The sequence below is a fragment of the Anabrus simplex genome, chromosome 8, assembly GCF_040414725.1.
Source record: "Anabrus simplex isolate iqAnaSimp1 chromosome 8, ASM4041472v1, whole genome shotgun sequence".
Classification (NCBI taxonomy): Eukaryota; Metazoa; Arthropoda; class Insecta; order Orthoptera; family Tettigoniidae; genus Anabrus; species Anabrus simplex.
Genome location: NC_090272.1, coordinates 123,521,554 through 123,547,181, shown reverse-complemented (window position 1 = coordinate 123,547,181; position 25,628 = coordinate 123,521,554). Strand labels below are relative to the sequence as shown.

The window sequence follows — 25,628 nt, the reverse complement described above, 5'->3', positions numbered from 1 at the left end:
ACCCTGAACGGTAAACGGATTAAGAAAGAAAGAAAGAAAGAAAGAAAGAAAGAAAGAACAACAGAAGATTACTACGTAAAGCTAAATCAGTTTCAAAATACCAACATGTTACGAAGCAATAGGCTTTAAAACATAAGGTATGTGAGTTTTGATCGAAAATTGCATTTAATAAAAATGATGAAGACGTGAGTTATTCAAAAACATGTCAATGAAAAATCTTTTTTTATAAAAAAAAGTGGCCACCCTAGACCTCTCATACCGCGCAGGCAAGGATATAGGGGTGCGTGCTCAAGGCGTACAGACGATTTTTATGCTTGAGGCGTACTGTATTTCGTAAGAACACGACGGACCGTGTTTGAGGCGTACAGTGTTTTTTCAAGTTCAGATAGGGAACAGATAACGAGAGAAACCAGAAGCAGTGTTTTCCAAGGAGGCAATTACAGAGTATTCAGAGAACGACCCTTCGGCATCAATATTACATGAAGCTATCCAGTAGTATGAACGTCAGATAATGTACAGTTAAATTAATATCATCAGGAGGGGCTGATGACCTACATCATCATCATCAATAATTGAAGCGACGCAAAAATATAATCTTACTATTATTCCTATATAATAATAATAATAATAATAATAATAATAATAATAATAATAATAATAATAATAATAGTTTCAGACTTTCTGAGTGGTGCAGTTTAGACGACCTACTTGCCATTTTCGACGTTGTGAATGCGCAGGATAGAGACTTCTTGTTTTTAATTATAATTTTATTTACGTCGCACCTAACAGATAGGTCTTATGGCGACGGTGAGATAGGAAAGGTCTAGCAGTGGGAAAATGGGAAACCACGGAAAACCATCTCCAGAGCTGCCGACGGTGGGCTTCGAACACACTATCTCTCGAATGCAAGCTGACAGCTACGTGACCGAAACCGCCCAGCCACTCGTTAGTCAGGATATAGGCTTAAGGTGCAAGTGTTGATACGGCAAAAAATGAGTGTTTTCTCAGAACAACTGTTGTTCACACTTTACCCATTGTCAAGTTAAAAATACAACAATCAGATTTTTGTTTTTGAAACATCAACGAAAATATCTCATAATTTTTACTAGGAGTCTTCTGATCATTTAAAAAATCGTAATATTTACAAAGTGCAGAGGAAATTCCTTGTCAATACGACTACAATATTTATAGATACAACCAATCAGCTTATTCAAATCTCTGTTTGTAGGCCAGTGCTCTCAAACATTTTCTGAGGTCATCGGTTTCTTCCCGTTTTTGCAGCACTCTTTTCAGCCTTTCATCATATACCTTACCTACATTTTTTTTTTTTTTTTTCCTCTTGTTGCCAGGCACTCCTATCTCATTCCATTTAATTAGGAAACTTGTGCGAACTGCTTCATCTTTTAGACATGTAATTAAGAAATAGATGTTGGGGTCTTTTCTCCCAATTATATTGTTTAGCTTCCTGTGCCAGCCTTCAGCAACATTATTTGTTCGGTGTTGCTGCCCAAAAACATTCCGCAGTTCTACAGGTACCTTTACATTATCGAGCCACTGAGTAACAAAATATTCTGAAAATGCGGTAACTTTATCTGACTGTGGAGCGTCTGACGCGCGTATCAGCCAGCCTTCATCAGTGAATTCCGGTGGTATTAACGCCAATGTTGCACACACTTTGAAAAACCCGTTGAACCTCCATGTTTTCCTTGGACTCTAGTGTCAGACCGATCTCCTGGATCTTCCTCCAACAGCACTGATTAAAATGAAAATTGCAGCCGGATAATGCTGCAGTCGGAAAGACGCTTCGTAAAGCGTTGATCACGGCGGTTTCAAAATCGATTTTTATTGTCTCGGGTTTCCATCCACCAGACCAAATTACTGATACCTGTAAAGAGGCGTTTGTATGTCTCCTCTGACTTATCCGGACACAAAGTGAAAAGTATGGGGTATATAGGCCTATGTTTCTCATCTTCGGTTGTGCTGATGTCCAAATTAATTCTATATAGTTGTGTGAACTGTCTTGGACAGCTATCGAACGTTCCGTCCATGAAAAGTTATTGCCGTTATTTAGTAAATTGCGGGCTTCTTCCACGCCAGACGAACGAAGAGTGCTGTTTACAAAATGTGACCACCTGCGTGGAATGAGTCTGAATATCCCATTTACACTGAGAGGAGTTGGAATTTCCCAATAAGCTGACTTCGACCCTGAGAAGTTTTTATCAAAGTTATCCATCCGTACGCCTCGCGCACGCGGAAACTTCGCTGTACGCCTCAAACACTGTTCGCCACGAACACGTACGCCTCGAGCACGGAGCCAGGATGAATAACCGTTCAGAACGGTACGCACTGCTTACCATACTTGATCGCTGACAGTGACCTTGGACTAGCACTGGGAGGCTATAAGAAATAAATTAATTAGGTAAAAGATTTATAAGGAATGGATTAAATTATCCATTATCACTATCAATGCTATCCTATATTGGTGATTTTCCTTACATAATATTGATGTGATATCTTGAATCCCAAGAATGAATTAGGAACAGCAAACGTGTTACTTTTTCGGAAGGGGCTAGTGCTTTCCTCCTATGACGCGTACGTCCCACTTGTTCCACCCACAGGGCGGCTCTGCGTGTGTCTACCGTGTACCAACTACCGAATAAGAGCTGGTATTGAGAAAGAAGCGACCGGAGCTTGTGCTTAATGTGACTTAATGTATTTCTCGTAAAATACGCAATCCCATAATCTCCCCTACACAACTGTACTGGTATAGATATGTTTGTAATGAAGTATAGTCTATTATGCTGATATAAGTAAGGTTACTCAATCCTACCTTATCTAATGGATTTATCACACTTTCAGAACAATAGAGTCATATATCCACAACGTTGATCTTCTGTTATTGCTTGAAAAATTATTTCTGATAATATGTAGGAGTGTAATATAGCCTGTAGTTCATCATCATCATCATCATCATCATCTGTTTACCCTCGGACTTAGCGAGGGATCCCACCTCTACCGCCTCAACGGCAGTGTCCTGGAGCTTCAGACTCTTGGTCGGGGGATACAACTGGGGAGTATGACCAGTACCTCGCCCAGGCGGCCTCACCTGCTATGCTGAACAGGGGCCTTGTGGAGGGATGGGAAGATTGGAAGGGATAAGCAAGGAAGAGGGAAGGAAGCAGCCGTGGCCTTAAGTTAGGTACCATCCCGGCATTTGCCTGGAGGAGAAGTGGGAAACCACGGAAAACCACTTCCAGGATGGCTGAGGAGGGAATCGAACCCACCTCTACTCAGTTGACCTCCCGAGGCTGAGTGGACCCCGTTCCAGCCCTCGTACCACTTTTCAAATTTCGTGGCAGAGCCGGGAATCGAACCCGGACCTCCGGGGGTGGCAGCTAATCACGCTAACCACTACACCACAGAGGCGGACTTAGCCTGTAGTTAACAGAATATTTTCATGTAGGGACTGAAAGAGACCCGCTACCGTGTTTTCATATTTCAGAATCCGGTCCTGGTCACAAAAAACACAGGAATTCGAAGATATCAAGATATTCTCTCCCTTTTTTTCTACAGAATAATTAGCTGATGTGAACCCGTCCTTGACGGGTTAGTAAACGTGAAAAAAAAAAAGACGACGATTAGATCAGGATTCGAATCCAAGCTGCATGACGTAAGATGATTTGCTAATCCAGCAATCTACTCAAGGAGCTACTACGGCTGTTGTGATATCGTGTCGCGATGCACGTTACTGCTTACATTCCGACTCGCCGTACGTTGTGATACTGCTGCCAGGTCGTCTTTCACTTACGTGTGTTTTAAGTTGCATCTATTTTATTTTGCTAGATAAATGTGTGTCTTAAAGGTGGAATTTTAGCCAGGATATTCGTCTCCTGTCAGCACCTCTCTTTCCGGGTATCTTTCCTTGCAGATGGTATCTGTTTCTCACGATGTGACCAAACTATTGAAACTTTCTCGTTTTTAAAGTGGTCGGTCATCATCATCATCATCATCTGTTTACCCTCCAGGTTCGGTTTTTCCCTCGGACTTAGCGAGGGATCCCACCTCTACCGCCTCAAGGGCAGTGTCCTGGAGCTTCAGACTCTTGGTCGGGGGATACAACTGGGGAGTATGACCAGTACCTCGCCCAGGCGGCCTCACCTGCTATGCTGAACAGGGGCCTTGTGGAGGGATGGGAAGATTGGAAGGGATAGGCAAGGAAGAGGGAAGGAAGCGGCCGTGGCCGTAAGTTAGGTACCATCCCGGCAGTCGCCTGGAGGAGAAGTGGGAAACCACGGAAAACCACTTCCAGGATGGCTGAGGTGGGAATCGAACCCACCTCTACTCAGTTGACCTCCCGAGGCTGAGTGGACCCCGTTCCAGCCCTCGTACCACTTTTCAAATTTCGTGGCAGAGCCGGGAATCGAACCCGGACCTCCGGGGGTGGCAGCTAATCACGCTAACCACTACACCACAGAGGCGGACAAAGTGGTCGGTACTTCCTTATTCTTTTTTCAACTTTCGAAGGATCTCTGCTTTTGTGACATGTCCATGACACTCTTAGCATCCTTCGGTAGCGTCACATCTCGAAAGACTCGAGCTTTTCATTGAGCGATCTTGTCAAAGTCCATGTTTCAACACCGTGATGGAGAACAGAAAAAGCATAGTAGCGAAGAAGTCTCATTTTTTTGCTAATATTAACTCACGACTTCTTAAAAGTTTTCCTATTTTGTTGAACACAGTTCTGCCTTTTCCAGTGCGGAACTTGACTTCATCCAAATTGTCCTACATACAGTGATACAGAGATATTTCCGGACTTGTTCAACAGGTTTCTGGTTGATTGTAAGAAGACATGTAGGAATAAAGCTTTTCCTTAAGACCATAACCTTGGTTTTCTTTATATTACTGTCGAGACCGTATTCGTGCCTAACCAGTGCTACTCTGTCGATGTGGTACTGTAAACTTCCCGGACTATTTGCAAAAATTACAGTGTCCTCCACATATGGAATGATGTTTGTCCGTTGGCCATTTAAAAGCCCTCCCATTTCTATCTCTCCCCGTGCTTCCCTGAAGATATATTCTAAATAGATCTTAAATAGCAATGAAGACATTATAAAACCCTGCCTTATACCCTGTTGGATATGTACTGTCAGTACATCTTCCGTATTCTCACCTCCCAGTCTTACAGAAGCAGTCTGATTCCAGTTGGCAGTATTTCTCAGATAGTTACCATCTAGAACGTTATTTCTTTATATTCCAATCATCTTTTGATGTTCCCCTCAATCAAAGATCTTCTGATAGTAAAACAGGCGTACATGTCTAGTGAAATTAAATGCTAAGTTTTGAGAAATTCTGTTTATCTCATGATGCCGTTAACTGAAGTTATTTTCGACTTTTGCATAGGCCTACCTACTTAGAAACGAATTAAGAGGTAAAAATTTGAAGTGTAGGCCTACATGCAAAATGATAAAGTTAATTGTATAGATAATACAAGGAAGTGTAATGCAGCATTTGGCAAATGGGACTGAAAAAAAAAAGCACAACCTTGTGGTGCTCATATTTTAAAATCTGGCACAGATCACAAGATCCACAGTCTTTCTAAGATTTCAAGATATTCTCTACGAGATTATTATGTGCTAGAGGTTTCCAGCAGCTCGCCTACAGACAGGAAGAGGTGGGCTACACATGTGACACAGAGGAAGATAGGATAAACATCTGCGCTGTGAACGTGGGTAGTGTTTAATGCTCCATATAAGCTTATCACAGTATTTAGGTAGGAAGCTATCAAGAGCTCTAAGTGGCGAAGCCTGTCCCGGCAGGGCAGCTGAATACAACCAATCAACTGTAGCTCACCTTAACTGTCACGACAGAGGACTCCAACTGGTTCTTGTTCCGCCGGCCCACACCTTCCTTTACAGCTTCCGTCTAACAACCCCGCAAACCCTCTCCGAGAAAATATGGAATACCGACGTAATATTTCCAATGACGGTATTTTTGAGAATTTCTAAAATATACACGATGATGATTCCCTGTCTTCTATCAACTCATTATTCTGTCATTAGGATAGCTCAACCAAGTTTGTAATTTAGACATGACTGTTGGTATTGTGAACATAGCCACAGGACTTTCAGTTTTACGTGGTATCCGCACCACAAGGAAGTCACTTTCCATCTCTAATATCTTACATGCATTGGTCGGTGTTCGAAACGCGGCCGCCTTAATGAAAAGCCAGTGACTATATCACGCACTACTATGGGAGACCAGTGTATGAATAATTTAGACGAGAGATGGACGATGTCCTTATACGTGCATACCCACATTAAAACATGAATAAAACGTGTTGTAACGAACGAACCTTACACGTCAACTCAAAGATTGTATTTCTCAGGTGGTTAGACGCTTGCTTCCTTTGCCGAAGGTTACAGGATCTTACCTCCGCACAATTGGTCGACATTTAAAAGTGCTAAAATACCAGGGATCCGAGTTGGTAGGTGTTATGGCACATTAAACATGCCGTATTTAAGGATAGCACCTCTAAAGACCGATAGTTATTGTTCAAGGGACGTCAAAGATAATAATCAGGTAAGGCAGGCTACATCCCTGACTTTTACGTAGCGAGCAAAAATTATTTCCGGTAAAATGAGTCTCTCTATTAGGTTATTTAACAGTGTGAAATTAAATACTGTATTCTCTGGATAGATTTTTGAGGTATGGTAAGTTACTTAATATATTATAAGGGATAATTTATGTTTCAGTGTTTAATAGACCCTAAGCCTTGAAAGAACGGATGGGGGCGCCATTATCAACAGCGGCCTCTACGTAAAAATAATAATAATAATAAATTTGGGCCAGTCCTAATGTAATAATATCCTGTCGCCTCCTTTATTATGAAAGCTCTTAACAAACACTGGAATGCCTGATTTTTTTAGTGTTTTCAAGTTCTCCGTCATTCCAATTTAAGCACGTTTCAATGCTGATCGACGTCTCGAGATGTCATCCTTTGTTATGAGTACAAGATATAACTGTGAGACATATCACTCAATCAGTCAGCATTAATCTGCATTTAGGACTGTCACCCAGGTGGCAGATTCCCTATCAGTTGAAATTATTTCAAAGAAGCTGGAAATTAATGGTACATCTCCCTTGGTTCCGGTAAATTATATTCCAATCCTAATTCCCCTTCCTATAAACGAATATTTATCTGAATGTGTTCTCTTGAATTCCAACTTTATTTTCATATTATGATCTTCCCTACTTTTAAAAATTCCACTCGTCTAGCCGGCTATTACCCGGTCATATGCTTAATTTCTTATATGCCTCTCTATGTTGCCGATGGCGATATTCGCTTGGGCGAGAAAGTAAAGCCACAGTTGGACTATCTTGAAAGCTTTCGATAGCAGTGCGCAAAACGCCGCACATATTTGGAGATAATCATGAATACTGAAGAAGAGAGATGAGCTATGTTTGACGGACAGGGCGTATAGAATAAGAGGGTAGAGTGGAAAACGAAGAGGTTGAAATAACCAAGGAACACAGACAGAACTCCCCCAAATATGGTTTAAAGAGAAAAGCAAATTGGTCAGAGCATATTCTGAGAGGGAACGGTCTTCTAACAATAGCTCTGAATGGGAGGTGTAGTGAAAAGAGAGAAAAGAAAGGAGGACGGTGAAGAGTAATGAAGGATGATCGAAGAGCAGGCCTGAAGCAGGAGTAAGAGAGAACAAGCCGTGGTGTCAGGGATCTCCCATTGAGTCATTACGTAGTACACTAATAATGGCGAAAAAGCAAAACCCTCTCCTTACAGGCCCTACAAGCCCTTGGAGGAGAGGAAGTTAAAGGCTTCCACCTCGACACTAATTGGGAGAGTGGTTAGCTCTACGCTCGGCCGCCTTTGCTCCCAGGAATTAACCTGGAACTCATTTTTGGTGCAGGCTGAGTGAACATTAGGGCCATGTGCCGCTCCAGCAGTGGACACCATTGACACCATTCAGACTTTTTGGGCTATTTATGGTTGTATTTTAATTAATTTTGTCGGCTAAACACCGAATGTATCGCCAGATAAATTTCACATCCGACATCGTACGGTATGGAGTGGCGAATGGACTTTTTTCCGCCCTTCAAAAATCCGATTACTTCTTCCGGGATAGAACCCGGAACCCGACACTCTACGACTTTTCCACAGAGGGAGCTATCAGAATACATGATAATGATGATGTTGATGGCGGTGATTTATTTAGCCTATGGCTTTTGTGTAATGCAGGGCGTACCCAAGGATATGTTCAACTCGCCTGGTGCAGTTCTTCCTATTTGATTCGCATGGGCGACCTGCACGCCTGGGTGTAAAATTATTATAATAATGGAAGAGGGTGAAACCTGTTGTCGGCACATATCCTACTCCTGTCGAATAACACCAAGGTGTCCATTCAAGGCTTAATATCTCTGTCCAACCATCAATATCCCTCACTCCATATGAACACTGTGGAGAGGTTTGTAATTAAATCTAGACTTTTGAAATGCAATCTGGTGATTAGAAATTGTACACAACCACCTTTCCTATCCTAATAGCCAACCCTTGTGGATGGGGGCGGTAGAATAACACCCATGGTATCCCCTGCCTGTCGTAAGAGGCAGCTAATAGAGACCCCAGGGGTTCTCAGCTTGGGAGCATAGGCTGGCGACCACGGGGCCCTGAGCTGAGTCCTGGCATTGCTACCACTTACTTGTGCCAAGCTCCTCGCTTTCATCTATCCTATCTGACCTCCCTTGGTCAACTCTTTTTTCTTTTCCGACCCTGACAGTATTAGAGCACTCAAGACCTAGGGAGTCTTTCATTTTCACACCCTTCGTAGCCCTTGTCTTCCTCTGGCTGATATCTTCATTTTTTTAAGAGTCAGATCCCTTCCTTTTTTTTCTCTCTGATTAGTGTTGTATAAAGGATGGTTGCCTAGTTGTACTTCCTCTTAAAACAATAATCACCACCACCACTCCTAATGGCCAACATTCTGATGGTGAATTTTTCCACCAATGAGACTCGAACCGACTAACCATGGTGTCAGACCATTCAAGAATTGACGATTTAATGGTCATGGCTACCCGGCGGGCATAATGATGATAATTTTTCACATGTCAATTCTATAACATGACAAAATAAGAAATAAGCCAGACATCAGAGTAGATGCCCTCGTTTCAACTCAAAATCTTAGTGTACTAAAGCAAGGATTACAAGAATACTCATCTCCCATTGTCAGGCACTCTTAATGTATTTCTGAGGATCAACCCCTGGCGAGTGACATGACGGTACCAAACGTAATTAATGGACCTTGGCCTTAACAAAATTGCTCTAGCCTATACCAGAAGACATAGTGCACTCTAAACAGTAGATCCTGCCAGCAAAGGCATTCTACAATCATAGCCCCAGCAAATTACAAACACACTTTTTCTTTTCTTTCTTTGCTAATAGCTTTATGTCGCACCGACACAGATAGGCATCTCATAGGTTATAGGTCTCATCGCGACGACGGGATAGGAAAGGCCTAGGAGTTGGAAGGAAGCGGCCGGGGCCTTAATTAAGGTACAGCCCCAGCATTTGCCTGGTGTGAAAACGGAAAACCATCTTCAGGGCTGCCGACAGTGGGGTTCGAACCCACTATCTCCCGGATGCAATCTCACAGCCGCGCGCCTCTAACCGCACGGCCAACTTGCCCAGTACAAACACACTTTACTACCTCATCGAAACTAGTTATGTGATATATCTTCATACACACTAAACCTACATCGATGATAATTATGATGATGATATCCCTAGCCCGGCAAAACCACAGCAGTTGCTCAGTGCCATTCCGAGTACTGTTTTATCCACAAGGTATCACAGCTTGTGATACATAAAGCTAGGCACCATATAGCTTCCATTACTTGTTCTACAACCCTCTTGCCATTTTGGTGTCCAACATCCTTTAATTTAGTACTATCCTTTCTGACCCTGACTGTATTAAGTTTGCGAGGTTTAAGAAACCATTAGCATTTCTCCACCTTTCATGGAGCGAACAGTTTTATAGTATGAATGGATGTTTGTTATTTTTCCCTCAGTGTCCACTAATGGATCAAGTCAGGCCTAATAAGAAGATATGGTGTGATCCGGAGTCCAAACAAGCTGACCTACCTATGTGTTATAGTCACCAAATGCTTTCTATTTGTTGTTTACTGACTATGTATAAAATCCATATTTCAGCAAAATCTGAGCTGGTGGGATTGTTTGTTTTACAGGAAATACCAGAGAATGGTGGAGATCTAGCTCATCTAAATGCAATTCATGGTCCATCAGTACTGGCAGGAAGTGACTTACATTCAGTGGAGCGGCTCATTACGAGCTTTGCACGTCACGTCTGGTCTGCAACTTGGGCTCCACATGAGGAGCCTGACATGGCTCACGCAGCTACAATGAGGTTACAACACGAGGTGCGGCTATTTAACAAGCTCTCCCTTGTCTCGATGAACGTCCGTGCTGAACAGGTAATCATAACTGTGACGAATTTTACACTATCGTGAATAAGTCTCAGGTAAATATTTAATAAATCTAGGATGATACTGGGTTTTGCAGATGATCTGCATATGGTACATTGCACAAGAGAGGATCTCCTTGAAAGTTCCCAAGTGAGTCAGCAAAATATGGTAGAGAATGAGAGGAGACAAAATGTAACACAAGTATAAACATTTGACCTGTATGGCAGAACTGAGAATCTACAATATAACTCTGATGTGACCACCGGTAGCACATGGTAGTAAGACCAGGGTTTTGAATTAGCAAACATGCAATAAGTTAGATGTTTTTGGAAGAAAAATTTAAAAAAAAGGATTTTTACTCAATTCAGGTGGATGGTGTTTGGAGATAAAGAATGAATAGGGAATGGAGTGAAATGTATTCAGAGCCAAAACTTTCAGTATGTGTCAAAGTAATGCAGATATGTGGCTTGGACAGGTTAAAGAATGACTACTAATCATATGATAAAAAAACTGTATGACTGTACACATACAGTCTTAGGGGACTACAGACTTAGGGGATAACCAAGGACAAGATGAAAGGACAGTGTGTAACGGAAGACATGAAAAGGTCAGGTATACAGTGGCTTAAGTGTTTGGAAGCCAAGGACCAACTGAGATTATAGTGCTAAAAGAACAATGAGAAGAAATTTAGTATTATTTTCAGATTACAGTAAAATGTAGGCTATGTAATATTTCACTTGAAAATAATGTTGGTTTGTAGCCCATGGGATAAAATAAATGTGTGTTACATTTAAATATGATATGTGTTGGGCACACAAAATGCTGTCACTTGGTATACTTATTTATTTCACCTTAACTTCACATAAACATACACATAACCTTAATCACTGCTGTCACAAACAAAATATACACATCAACAACCCGCCATTTTAACAACTGCCCATCACTAAGCACACGCCACATGGAAAACACAACCTTAAAACACAGTTGACTGCTGACAACATGTCGGTTCAACACAACACGTGGTCACAAGTGTACTCCTGTTGAACCATAACTCCAACTAAACAGTAACTCGTCTCTACCATCAAGACCACCTCTTTATATTTGTGCCTGGCCAGGCTTCTAGAAAGATACATTTTCTCATAAATTCTAGTGTGCTTAAGGCCCAGATATAATGAACAGTATATTCTACTGAGTTTACGTCTACCCAGTACCATTCTGGATGTTACAGTGTGTTTCACAATTCTGTAGTAGATTACAAATCATTAATACAGGTAATAATAAATTATATAATATTAATTACAGGTTCTTACATTAACTAAACTCATATAAATATCTATAAACAGCAAATGTTTCATGACATAACCTCACAAATAATGCAATCGTAAACTAATAATGATACTATGCACATCATGTCATAATAATAATAATACTCATAATCATAAAAATAATAATAACAATTCAAGCTCGATACTTGCATTATTTACCCATGGGTAAGAGAATATTGTTTTCAAATTGTATCAGTTCATCACACTTGCATCAGTGTGTATCATAAAAAATTCCTTGTATTTCATATTTTTAAGAGTACTTGAATAAATCTTCCAATGTTAATATTGATACATTAGTATCAATGACATGTTTGCCAAATGATATTAGATAGTTCCATCCAAGCACGTCAAGGTCTAATTTCAAATTTGGGTCATGATGGCCAATTGACCTTCAATCAATCAATCAATCAATCTTGATCTGCATTTTAGTCTGTCGTCCAGGTGGCAGATTGCCTGTCAGTTGTTTAACTAGTCTTTTCTTAAATGACCGCAAAGAAGTTGGAAATTTATGAAACATTTACCTTGGTAAATTGTTCCAATCCCTAATTCCTCTTCCTATAAAAAGTATTTGCCCCAATTTGTCCTCTTGAATTCCAACTTTATCTTCTTATTGTGATCTTTCCTAGTTTTAAAAACTCCACCCAAGCTAATTCGTCTACTAATGTTACTCCAAGCCATCTCTTCACTGACAGTTCTAAATATTCCGCTTAGTTGAGCATTCATCTTATTACTCCCAAGTCTTCCCAGCCCAAACTCGTAACGCTACTCTTTAGTCGGAAATCACCCGGTACAAATCAAGCTGCTTTCCTTTGGAATTTTTCCAGTTCTCGAATCAAGTAATTCTGATGAAGGTCCTGTACACTGGAGCCTTACTCTAGTTAGGGGTCTTACTAGAGACTTATATGCCCTCCCCTTTACATCCTTACTTCAACCCCTAAATGCCCTCATAACCATGTGCAGAGATCTGAACCCTTTATTTACAATCCTGTTTATATGATTACCCCAATGAAGATCTTTCCTTATAGTAAAACTTTCATACTTACAGTGATCCCCATAAGGAACTTTCACCTCAACATTACAGTAATTAAAACGGAGAGAACTTCTCCTATTAGTGACACAACCAGACTTTTAACCCTGTTTATCATCATACCATTGCCTGCTGTCCATTGCACAACATTGTCAAGGTCTTTTTGCAGTTACTCACAATCTTGTAACTTATTTATTACTGTATACAGTAAAACATCATCTGCAAAAAGCTTTATCTTTGATCCTAGTTCTTTACTCATTTATATACAGTATATAAGAAAACATAAATGTCTAATAATACTGCCTTGAGGAATTCCAATCCTAATGATTACAGGATCAGAAAATACCCTTACCCCAAAAAAGATGTATCCTTCCTTCAGCACTGATGACAAAAAAAAATGGTTGGGGATTGTTTAGTATTTTCATCATTTTCCTGGAGTTCTTTTAGTAAAAATGATTGCATATTTTTGTATTGGTACATCAAACTCTCTTTTGAAAGTCAAATATGTCCTTTATGGCTCAGGAGAGAATATCGAAACTGCTTTGATTTTATATTCTTTCAAGGTAAGGGATCACTGATTACAATAATGAATTTCTAACAATGACATGTTTTGTTATGTTACTTATTTTGCAGATTGGCCCGGGATATGTAGAGATGTATTTGGACACTTCCCTTGGTCCACTCTTCATTGTGCAGTGCGTAACACCTATTGAACCACTACTTCAGCGTGTGGTGCATCGAATTTTCTGCCCACCACTTCTGTCTATCTATGCCACTTTTGTACTTGTAGGAGAGGCTATCATGGTAAGAAAATTTTGTTATAACAGTCAGCATCTGACTTGATATGTTACTTGTTTGTTCCTTTCCATTACATGAATGTTCACCTCCATGGCTAAATGGTAACATGCTGGCCTTGGTTCAAGGGGTTCCGGGTTCGATTCCTGGCCGCGTCAGGGATTTTAACTTCCATTAGTTCATTTCTGTGGCTTGAGGACTGTGTTTTTGTGACATTTTCAGCATTAGATTTCATCAGAGATAGGACCCCGTCCTCACAGACGCGCGGGTCACCTATACAGCGTCAAGTCGAAAGACCTGCACCAGGCCTCTTCGGAAGCCACACGCATTATTATTATTACTACTATATAAATACAGGCCTGTTGGTTTGGCATTCCTCTTTTTCTGCTGGTCCTTTGTTCCTAGTCTTTTATCACCTGTATTCATCTTTATATTTTGTCTCTACCCTTCTCCTGTATTTATCCAACTTTCTTTTTATCCCATACTTCCCACACCAAGACAGCCCTCAATGACTGTTAATGCCTGTCCTGATGTAATAATATTGTATTGAACAGGATAATATAATGGATTCAATAAGTATTGTCAACATCATCATCATCATCATCATCTGTTTACCTTCCAGGTTCGGTTTTTCCCTCGGACTTAGCGAGGGATCCCACCTCTACCGCCTCAAGGGCAGTGTCCTGGAGCTTCAGACTCTTGGTCGGAGATACAACTGGGGAGTATGACCAGTACCTCGCCCAGGCGGCCTCACCTGCTATGCTGAACAGGGGCCTTGTGGAAGGATGGGAAGATGGAAAGGGATAGGCAAGGAAGAGGGAAGGAAGCGGCCGTGGCCTTAAGTTAGGTACCATCCCGGCATTCGCCTGGAGGAGAAGTGAGAAACCACGGAAAACCACTTCCAGGATGGCTGAGGTGGGAATCGAACCCACCTCTACTCAGTTGACCTCCCGAGGCTGAGTGGACCCCGTTCCAGCCCTCGTGCCACTTTTCAAATTTCGTGGCAGAGCCGGGAATCGAACCCAGGCCTCCGGGGGTGGCAGCTAATCACGCTAACCACTACACCACAGAGGCGGACTAATAAGTATTGTATAATAGTTAACAGTCAATATGGATAATAATGTTTATATCTTGTAATATCCTGTTGAAGGTATGAAGAAGAAACGAGCTATTGGGGGGATGAGAAGAGAGCCTATCTGAAGACAGCAGTGTATGAAGATGTTGAGATGGTCCTTGTGTGTGTTTATGTTTGTCTTCATCTCCTTTTCTGTCTCTCCCTCTTCTGATGCTGACCACTTTATCTTACTATGTATTCCTTCTCATGTTCCTTTCCTTCTGTATAAAACATTATTATGATTATGGCAGGTGCTGGTCCTCTACAAATTTGTAGCTGCAGGTATGATTCGCATTCCATTTAAAACATCGGCATGGCTGGTTTACGCTTTGTAATCATAAAGTTCATACATATCGTTTTCTTCAGAAACTGCTAAGGAATGACTTGGCATTATACTTTTAATCAATAGGCCTAATAGTCATACACCCAGAGAGATAGGAACATGCAAAAGAACAATAGAATGAGCATGTCATCAGATCAGTGTAGGAAGAGGTAGCATCAAATCAATCAGTCACCGCTGATCTGCATTTAGTGCAGTCACCCAGGTGACAGATTCCCTATCAACTGTTTATTACTGAACATCTCCCTTGGTAAATTATTTCAATCCCTAACTCCTCTTCCTATAAATGAATATTTGCTCCAATTTATCCTCTTGAATTCCAACTTTATCTTCATATTGTGATCTTTCCTACTTGTAAAACCATCACTCAAACTTATTCGTCTACTAATGTCATTCCACACCATCACTCCACTGACAGCTCAGAACGTACTGCTTAGTCAAACAGCTCGTCTCCTTTCTCCAAAGTCTTCCCAGCCCAAACTTTGCAACATGTTCGTAACGCTGCTCTTTTATATAATAGGAATCAATCGAGGGATGTTCCACCATTCAACACCTTATATAATACATAACATTTATTAAATAAATATCGATTTCGATTCCCTTGGAATCATCATTAGTTCAAAGCAAATAAATAAATTAAATAAATCAAAAGGGTATTAATACACATTCAACATGAAATCTGCCTTTAAATACACCACTTAAAATGGTTGACATGGGTTATATGTCATAAAAACACGTTAAAATTTAAAGAACATCCTAGGATCCAGGTCACAAATAACTGGAGTGCATTTGTACAATGTTGAGCAGAGTTTTAAAATAACGTATAAAAACTTGAAGTTGAGGAATGTTATAAAGCTCTTATGCTGTTGCTGTGGATATAAAAACATATGTTAAAAAATGTTCATATATTCGTAGTCGAGTCGTCAATGATAAACAAAAAGCGTGTGTCAAAATTGACGATCTTGTAAAAGTGCCGATGTTAAGGCAATTTGCAGTGAAGTTGGGGGAACACCCTTCATTGTTTTGTAACAGCTGCTGTATTTTGAAAATGTCACTGTTTATTTTGTTGTTGAAGGTAAAAAGTTATATGATGGTATGGCCTTGGTTGTATGGCACAGTATTCACAAAAGGTGGATGTTCCCTTACTCCTCGCTTTCATTACCCTACTGCTAGGAAAACTGGAGGTGCATGCCATACAGTCATTTACCTTTTTACCTTCAATAACAAAATCAACAGTGATATTTTCAAAATACAGCAACTGTTACAAAACAACGAAGAATGTTCCCCCAACTCCTCGGCAAACTTCCTTAACTGAAAATTGCCTTAACATCGGCACTTTCACAAGATCGTCAATTTTGACACCGGTTTTTATTTTATTTTTCATTGACGATTTGACTATGAATACATGGACATTTTTTAATATAAATGTTTTTATATCCACAGCAACAAGATAAGGACTTTGTAACATTCCTCAACTTAAGTTTTTGTATATTATTTTAAAACTCTGCTCAACACTGTACAGACGTACTCCAATTATTTGTGACCTGCATCCTAGCATGTTTTTAAAAATTGTAACCTGTTTTTATGACATATAACCCATGTCAACCATTTTAAGTGTGTTTAAAGACAGTTTCATGTTGAATATGTGTTAATACCCTTTTGATTCATTTATTTGCTTTGAACTGATGATGATTCCATGGGAATCAAAACCGATATTCATTTAATAAATGTTACATATTATATAAAATGTTGAATGGTGGAACATCCCTTGATTGATTCCTATTACATAAGTCAAACATCAACAAGGAAATGAATTATGTGTTGAATGGTGGAACATCCCTTGATTGATTCCTGTTAATAAGTCAAATGTCAATATGGAAATGAATTATGATGCTACTCTTTTGTCGAAAATAACGCAGAACAAATCGAGGAATACAATGAAGAAACAAGGACAAACATATTTTTTAAAAGGACGGTGCCCTCTATGAACAGATAGGCTCTCCCCTAAACAATCCCATTTCTTCTACAACCATCTTTTCGCAGCTCCAACAAGCTCTTTTCTGCTTCCCAGCTTCATCAGGAGAGTGGACATCAACATAGAGAGAGGAACATAATAAGACAAACAGGTCAATGTGGGGAGAGAGAGCTATAGAAAGAGGAAACAATCAACATAGTTAACCAAGAATTCTAAGCTGAAGCCACTATTAGAAATTATTCTAGCTACACTTAATGTCAATATTTAACTGTTTTGTAATCAATAAATTTGTAAATGATAAACATTTCTTGAGGGAATTTAAGAAAAGATAATGAGACTGATATGTACTTAATGATTGTTCTGTTGACAGTTTGAACGAGACATTATGGTGTGGAACCACAAGAAGTATGAAGACAAGCCCTTGCTAGTGAGGGAAGATAGGGCTATTCAGCGACATAGGCGCTGGTACAGTCAGTTTTACTCAGACAATAGTCCCCGCTTCAGCTTTCTTCGGGAGAATATGGAGTGGTAGCAGTAACGTCCAAGATATGTCTACCTGCACACAATTCTTCATCATTGCACCTCCTCACTCTGCTACTTACAAGGTGCTTGCATGACAATAAAGACTACGACATATCTCTCGAGAAAGAACTCGAATATTAGTTCTGTCTGCTAGCAAATATGATGGAATTCTGTTTATTTTAAAAAGTGAAAAACACAAGTGGGTGATATTACTACATACTGTACAAAAGAAAATGACAGCATGGAATTCCATAGCCATAGAGTGTTTCAAGCATGATCGTATTCAACTGTAGTAGTTAACTTAGGCAGTAAACTTAAGTATACCTACTTTCAACTAAGTACATTGTTTTCAAAATTTTTTTATAGATATCTGTTTTTAATTCTAATAGTGAATGAAAATGATACCACAGTTCTAGAGTACGCACAATTACTTCTTGTAATATATACATTTAGGAAAATGGAAAACTATAGATCTGTTATATAGCACTAAAATAAAACTGTAGATGTTTTTTGTAAAACAAATACTACCTTTAGAAATAATATAAATGATGGAGATCTAGTGGAATGAAACTGAGTAATGAAAAGAATGGTTTCACTTTTCCAGAAGTCTTTTGCTGTTATATTACAAAGGGTACATACAGAAATTCTTTGTAAGTTTCAGTAATATCTGAGTACAGATCTCTCCATCTAAATTGATCAAGAACTGAATTACTTTCTACTGTTTAAGAATATAATTTAAGGGACAATTAGTTAACTGTCTATAAGCTTCTTAGCATGGATCATAAATTGTATGCTTCATTGAATGTTGGTAATGTTCAGGCAAACTGACAAGAGTTTCTAGTGTTAAAGCACTAATAGTGGTGTCGTGGTAACTCAAAATTTACTGCTGTTACTATGTTTGGTTTTGAGCTATCACCAGCACACTAGGTAACTGAAATACACTTATTTAACACAACAGTCTAAGTAAATGTCAGATGCCACCTGAATTAAATGGGACTTGCTGGATAGTATCAAAATTCCTAAGATTGAGAACATAGATTAAATGTGAATTAATACAACTTTGAATTAAATTTGAATAAGCAATGATTTTCACTTCACAACACCAACTTTCACATTGACCCCTTTTATAAGATATTCAAAGTAATAGATAACTGAAAGGAGATATAAAAACAGAAATTTCAGTTTACGCTCACTCAGCAGTGTTATATACTGTATATTTGTAGTTGGGCATATAGCAGAATATTGCTTCTGTATTTACTGGATTATCAGTATACCAATATATAGGCTGAAAAGGAGAGGTATGAAAATCCACCGCATCAGTGTGAAAAGTTGATATGTGATTATTAAGTTATGTTGTGGAACAAATCCAATCATATTATAGGTACAAAATTTGATAGAATACAATGAAGTAAGTGAGAATCATTACAGTCTGATCCATGAAACCATTTACATTGCTTTCTAATTTCTTACAACTTTTGCTCTCAGTGCCATATGAACTGCTCAGATATATCATGGTATGTCTATCCTACTGCACAATTTCCAGTTCCTTCTGCAACTGCTTTCAGTTGTTCTCTTTCACTCACAATGAAGAATAGAAAGCAATTACTTTTTCACAGAATACCACCCATCTCCTTCATTATTGCACCTGGAAAAACCACTATATGACAATATTATTGGAGAAATAGTGACCTACAGTGCATATAACATTTACATATCTAGTAAATATTCAACTTTTAAGTGAGATAACCTTTCCATCCAGAGTTGTATGTTGAAATATTTCCAAGTGCAGTGACAGCCTGCCGTCCAGATAAGGCCACAACAAAGAACAGCAATGGCACAGTTTTCAGTACTTGAATTTTACAATAATATCAACCTGAATGAGTGCTAGTTCAGGAGTAGTTGTAAGTCGGGAAAATTCCAAACACTTCCGCAAGCTGTAGGTATATATTTATTTTAAAATTCATTTTTGATTAAATGCTGTATGGGTTACATAAAAAAACCCATGATGCAACAGCCAAGACCCCATGGCACAGAGGCCCGAAGTGCCTTGGTCTACCAAGCGACCACTGCTCAACCCGAAGGCCTGCAGATTGAGAGGTATTATGTGGTCAGCACGATGAATCATTTCGGCCATTATTCTTGGCTTTCTAGACGGGTGCCGCTATCTCACTGTCAAATAGCTCCTCAATTGCAATAATGTAGGCTGAATAGACCTTGAGCCAGCCCACAGATCCCGGTAAAAATCCCTGACGTGGCTAGCAATCGCACCTGGGGCTCCCAGATAAGAGGTAGGCACGCTACCCATACAGCACAGAGCCGGCTCATAGGTTACATAAGTATGATAAATACAGCAATTTCATATGATAGATATTATATGGAAACCTACAACCTGTTTTCCAGTCAATGATTGAGTCAGGGATGGAATGAATGAAGCCCCATCTTGCGGCGAGGATAGGAGTTGTGCCGGCTGCCGAAGCCTGTCGCACTCCATAGATATTATACCCGAGTCTAAAAATTACGGCAGTAAATTTAGCTCTGCTGGATCACATTCCAACTAATTTCATCCTATTGGCTAGGAACCACAACTGGTTTCTAAATAGACATTAATCAAACTGTGTAATCCATCATAATGCCATGTCCTTATGAACATTCACAGAAATATACACAGAGCAATGTTGTGATAAAAAAATATCCGGGCAAATGTCTAGGTTCATTATTTCAACATTCTCACCATCACTTCCATAAAAGTATGTGCAAACTATGCCTGGTCATTTAGCCTGTTCATTGTACAGATTAAAGAAGACAAAAGTTAAAAGACTATAGAAATATATTCAATTTCTAACAATTAGAAGAAATATATTTAGTTATTTGTAATGGTACCTATATGAAGACTGTTTAGGAACCTAGCCCACAAGAGAAAAAGGAAGGGAAAAAATTACATTGTTTTTAGATGTTTTATATGTTGATATAATGAGCACATTCCATAATGTACACATTAAACTAATTAAATTAAATGTACAAATATTTCAAAGCATCAATCTTTGCAGAAACTGGGTGGTGAAGTTCAATTCTTTGAAAACACTTACATTTCAAGTATCTAAATTATTGAATTGGTTCTGATATTCTACAGACATCTAGACTAAACACATCTTCGAGCAACTTCTATTTATTACACTTCTATAACATGTAAAAATTACCATTTAATATAATCCCTCTTATATGAAAGGCAGAGTTTTGTTGAAAATCAACAGTACTCTCAGACTAAGTACACCATTCAAACTTACCAAGAATTCTCTTCATTTGTGAATTTTATTACAATGATGGACAGAAGGTTAGTGCTGTCTGTTCTTTTGGCAAACAAATTCTCTTCAAAAGCAACAGCTGCAAATGAAACAAAATATGTCAATCTATAGTATCCTGAATTGCATGAATATGCAATTAATCATTATTTCAGGTCCTGTGAAATGCTGCACATTTTAGTTAAAAATGTATTAAAGTGTATTGTAAATGTCTTTTGAATATTTGTATGTGCTATGTATTCTCTTGAGAAAGAAACTGTAGTCTTCGTTTAGTATAAGAACATTTAAAGGCAAATGATTGTGTTAGAGTTACTTCAGTTTTAAAGAGGAGGCCTAATGAGAATAATAGTCTAATAGCACAAGAAAGTTGCCCACAAATATTTCATTTTCACTGGAATATGATGTCGCATACTCAAGATTTCTTCTTTGATTCAAGAAAATTCTGTATTGCAACACACCCAATCTATAGCCCTCCAATTTATTCTCAGTAGACCTTTTCTATAAATTGTACAGAGCTTCATAACATAACTGTACTGTGTTTTTAAATGGTGCTAGATAGATATGTAATAAAGTTCTTTTTATAAAATACTGAGATTTAAGTTCTTTAACCTGATAAAAACCTGATATTTTCACTCTTTGGTAGATCAAAAGATGTGGATTCATGTAATTATTATGCTTCAACTCTTACCACTTTCCTTCAGTCTATCCCCAGTCTAAAACTAAATTTGCCGGGCTGAGTGGCTCAGACGGTTGAAGCGCTGGCCTTTTGACCCCAACTTGGCAGGTTCGATCCTGGCTCAGTCCGGTGGTATTTGAAGGTGCGCTGATATGTCACCCTCGTGTCAGTAAATCTACTGACACGTAAAAGAACTCCTGTGGGACGTAAAGCCAATAACATTATTATTATAATTATTAAAACTAAATTCTGAATGATGTCACTTGAAATGTTTCAATCCAGAAGAAAAGGAAAATGGTATTAGGTCATACTGTATTTCATGCACCATCAGTCATTTGATCTTCATTAGCTCCTCAATTGAGGTTTGCATCAGGAAGCACACCTAGCCATAAAATCGTGCCATATACCAGTACGCAAAAATGTTCGTGTTTTCGGTGAGAAAAACGACTCGGTAATTTCTTGCAAATGCATCTTATACACCAAAATAATCTCCTTCAGCTTCAATTACATGTTTGCAATGAGACACAAGATTATAAATCCCACGTTTCTAAACGTTCTTGTCCCTAGCAGTAAAAGGATTGTCCTATGGCCTGCATGACATAATTTCGGTTTCGGAACTGCTGCTCACGCAAATGGCTATCCGTATCCAAAAACAGATGGCAGTCAAAAGGAGTGATGTTTGGGAAGAACCCTTTGCAACTGGGACGAGTACACCTTGGTTGTGATGATTTTGCCACGCTCTATGAATTCAAAGTGCACAATACCAGCGTTGGTCCACCAAACACAACCTTCTGTTGATGAATATTTTGCCTGGGGGCAAATGCAATAGAACCAGAGGACGACCAGTGATGTTTTCTTTTTTGGTAATTGTACAACACTCATTTCTTGTCACATGTCGATATCTGGGTCAGGAATGGGGCTTTCTCATGGCATGACAGCAATGAAGAGAAAATGGTGAGCCACTGGAGTTTGGTTATCTTGGTCAAAACATGAGGCACCCGTTACTGAGCTTCCAGGTCTTCTCAAAGTTGTGCAGATGCAATTGAATGGTTTCTTCAACACTCTAAACCCTTGAGTGAGTTCCTTGCACATTTGATGAGGATCATGCTCCTTCAGCAGGGCTTCATCAATCATCAATAGTGGATGGATGTCCAGCTCAAGGCTTGTCCTGGAGGCTCTCATCTCCCGATGTAAATTGACTGAACCACTTTCGTGCTGTGCGCTCACTCACCAATGCCTTTTCAAACACGAAGGATTTCTTCCGAGCAGCTTCAGCAGGATTGCTGCCCAATTTGAACTTGTGAAGTAAATAGAACCGTAAAACATCTTTTGATACTGACATGTTCACTTCAGGATTGTAGTTCCAATAGAACTGCTTTCGACACAACCAGCAAGTCTTACAACTCTGCCCTGACTGATGGTTGATGGGAATGTCAACATCTAATGTCATCCACACAGGGTTGCTGACATTTGTCATTTGAATTTCACTTTTCTTCCCAGTGGCACAAACGTTTTTGAATACCTGGTAATTTCATCTCAACACATCCCCAACCCTCCATCGGGAAATAGCACTAAGGGGCAGACATACCTACATTTAAAATATATTAATTGATTTGTGAATTCAATAAATGAATCAATGAATCAATGAATCAATGAATGAATGTTTCAGACAGAAAGGACCAAATAAGTGACAAATCAAGTCATATACAGAAAGATGTCTGTCGGGTAATCAGCCTGGAGGCTGGTTGGATCCTCAAATAGCATTACCAAAGGTTATGTGGTTATAGGAAAACTGCAAAAACCAATAGCAGTGCCAAAATAAAACGCACTAGGCAAGATAAGCATGAGGTAGTTTGCCATTTCCTTCCTCACTGGGCCAGAAAGCCCTTTTATAACATCTAGATGCACTAGTTGTTCTCTGAGTTTTATTACTCAGTGCCACCCATACCTCAGCAACTTCCATATCGTCACAGCAATGGATGAGACTGGGACTTCAATAGAAGTTACATTTTGCTCTGGCCTATACCAAGAAACAGATACAAAAGTACTGCATTCATCAAGGAATTTTAAAAGGCAAGATGCAGAAAGAGAGGAATAATAATAATAATAATAATAATAATAATAATAATAATAATAATAATAATAATAATAATCGTATGGCCTCAGCTACCGTGTGCAGACATTTTGATTTGATGCCATCTGGCTGTCTGCTTGTCAATTTCGACATTCCGTTTTATTCTAGACCCACTAGATGGCAGACAGAGTAAACCGGATCTCTCTTGGGCATCTATGGCTCAGATTTAATGAATTTTGTCGGGTAAACACCAAATGTGTCACCAGAGATCTTTTACATGACGACATCATACAACATGGAGTACTGAATGGACTTTTTTCCGGCCTTCAAAAATCCGACTACCTCTGCCGGGTTTGAACAATGAAAAGGAGTGAATCAACACAATAACGAGTCAGCTTTGTAACTGAATAGGAAAGGATAAATATGCTTTTTTTTTTTTTTTTTTTTTTTTTTTTGCTATTTGTTTTACGCCGCACCAACACAGATAGGTCTTATGGCGATGAAGGGATAGGAGTGGGAAGGAAGCGACTGTGGCCTTAATTAAGGTACAGCCCCAGCATTTGCCTGGTGTGAAAATAAGAAACCATGGAAAACCATTTTCAGGGCTGCCGACAGTGTGGTTCGAACCCACTATCTTCCGAATGCAAGCTCACAACCGCGCGCCCCTAACCATACGACCAACTCGCCCGGTAGGATAAATATATTTTTAAAAAAGATAAGGATAATCCTTTCTGTATGTATGTATGTATGCACATCACAAGAAAGTGGCTGAACAGAATTTAATGAAAATAGGTATGTAAAGTCAGAGAATAAGGCATTACAGTCTATGCTATGAATAATTTTATTCACGCTGGATGAAATGGTAGTTTAGGGGAAGCCTAAAATTTAATTCTCAAATATCTGTTACTAGTGATCCTATCGATATGTATATAACAAAAGTTAATGAGAATACAATTTCCAATCATTAATAATTTCTACAGTTGTATCGTACTGAGTGTGATAACATACATATTCATGAATTTAGACTTTTGTTGCTTAGTCCATATCAACGCCGAGCATCACTAATGACGAAATTATGTTCAGTCGTGTTAACTGGTGATGGTAGTGGTTTTTGGCGTGACTGTCTTATGGTGAAGAACCATGTGGAAATCAGCACATATCGACAATGGAAGTTATGAAGAGAATTGTCAAAATAAGAAAAAAAATTTGTGAAAGAACGATTACTTGAAGAATAAGACATGAAAGAGGAGGAAAGACTCCCTTTACATTGGATTTCCTAATATCACAGAGTCAGAGGAAAACTAAATGTGAAGGCCTGCAATATCGAAAGCCCATAAAATTGATCAGCAATAACATTACACTGACTATTGTTTGTTGTGATGTGGTCTGGCTCTTCTGCTACCACTCATCTCCAATAGATGGCATTAATGCTTTGAGCCATGTGACCTGAATACTGGCAGGAAGTAGCTGAGGAGTTAGTTAACTTTTTTAGCATGACATTCCTCTGGTTCATACACGTTGCTAACTACTGGTACGTGACACATTGGTTCATCATAGTATTCCAGCTATTTGATCCCTGCTTTGAGATGCTGAAAGAAATGGGGAACGTGCACACATTATGGAAAACAGCAAAACAGTGTTTACCACTGGCTGTAGCTGGGTCATTCGAGCTCTGCAACTCAGCATTGTTAGAAGCCAGCATAGTACCGTTTGTTAAAAATGAGGGAGGAACTGTGCTGTTATTCAATTGATCAAGCATTTCATACAATAGCATTCCTTTTAACCACAACATTCCAGTTGGTTAATATAGTATTCTGACGTCACTGCAATGACCTATGTCGAGTTCAGTTTAATATTTGTCAGTGTCTGTTACAGTGTCATGAGAAAAAAAGATGGGTGTGTTTTAATGAAACCTGGTATTTCAGTTTAGAATAAGGTCAAGTAGGATCTTAGCTATATAAGTTGTCTAAAAACTTTTCAC

At 39.2% G+C, this 25,628-nt stretch overlaps 1 protein-coding gene across 1 annotated transcript in view; it reads left to right on the top strand.

Moving 5' to 3' along the window:
* nvd (neverland) overlaps positions 1-21,485 on the top strand; it is an 87,097-nt gene extending 65,612 nt beyond the window's left edge. Inside the window, exons 6-8 of the mRNA XM_067152442.2 lie at positions 10,261-10,506; positions 13,486-13,656; positions 17,447-21,485. Coding sequence (XP_067008543.1) covers positions 10,261-10,506; positions 13,486-13,656; positions 17,447-17,608 — 579 coding nt within the window. The 3' untranslated portion in view covers positions 17,609-21,485. The remainder of the gene's footprint in view (positions 1-10,260; positions 10,507-13,485; positions 13,657-17,446) is intronic.
* The last annotated feature ends 4,143 nt before the right edge of the window (positions 21,486-25,628 follow it).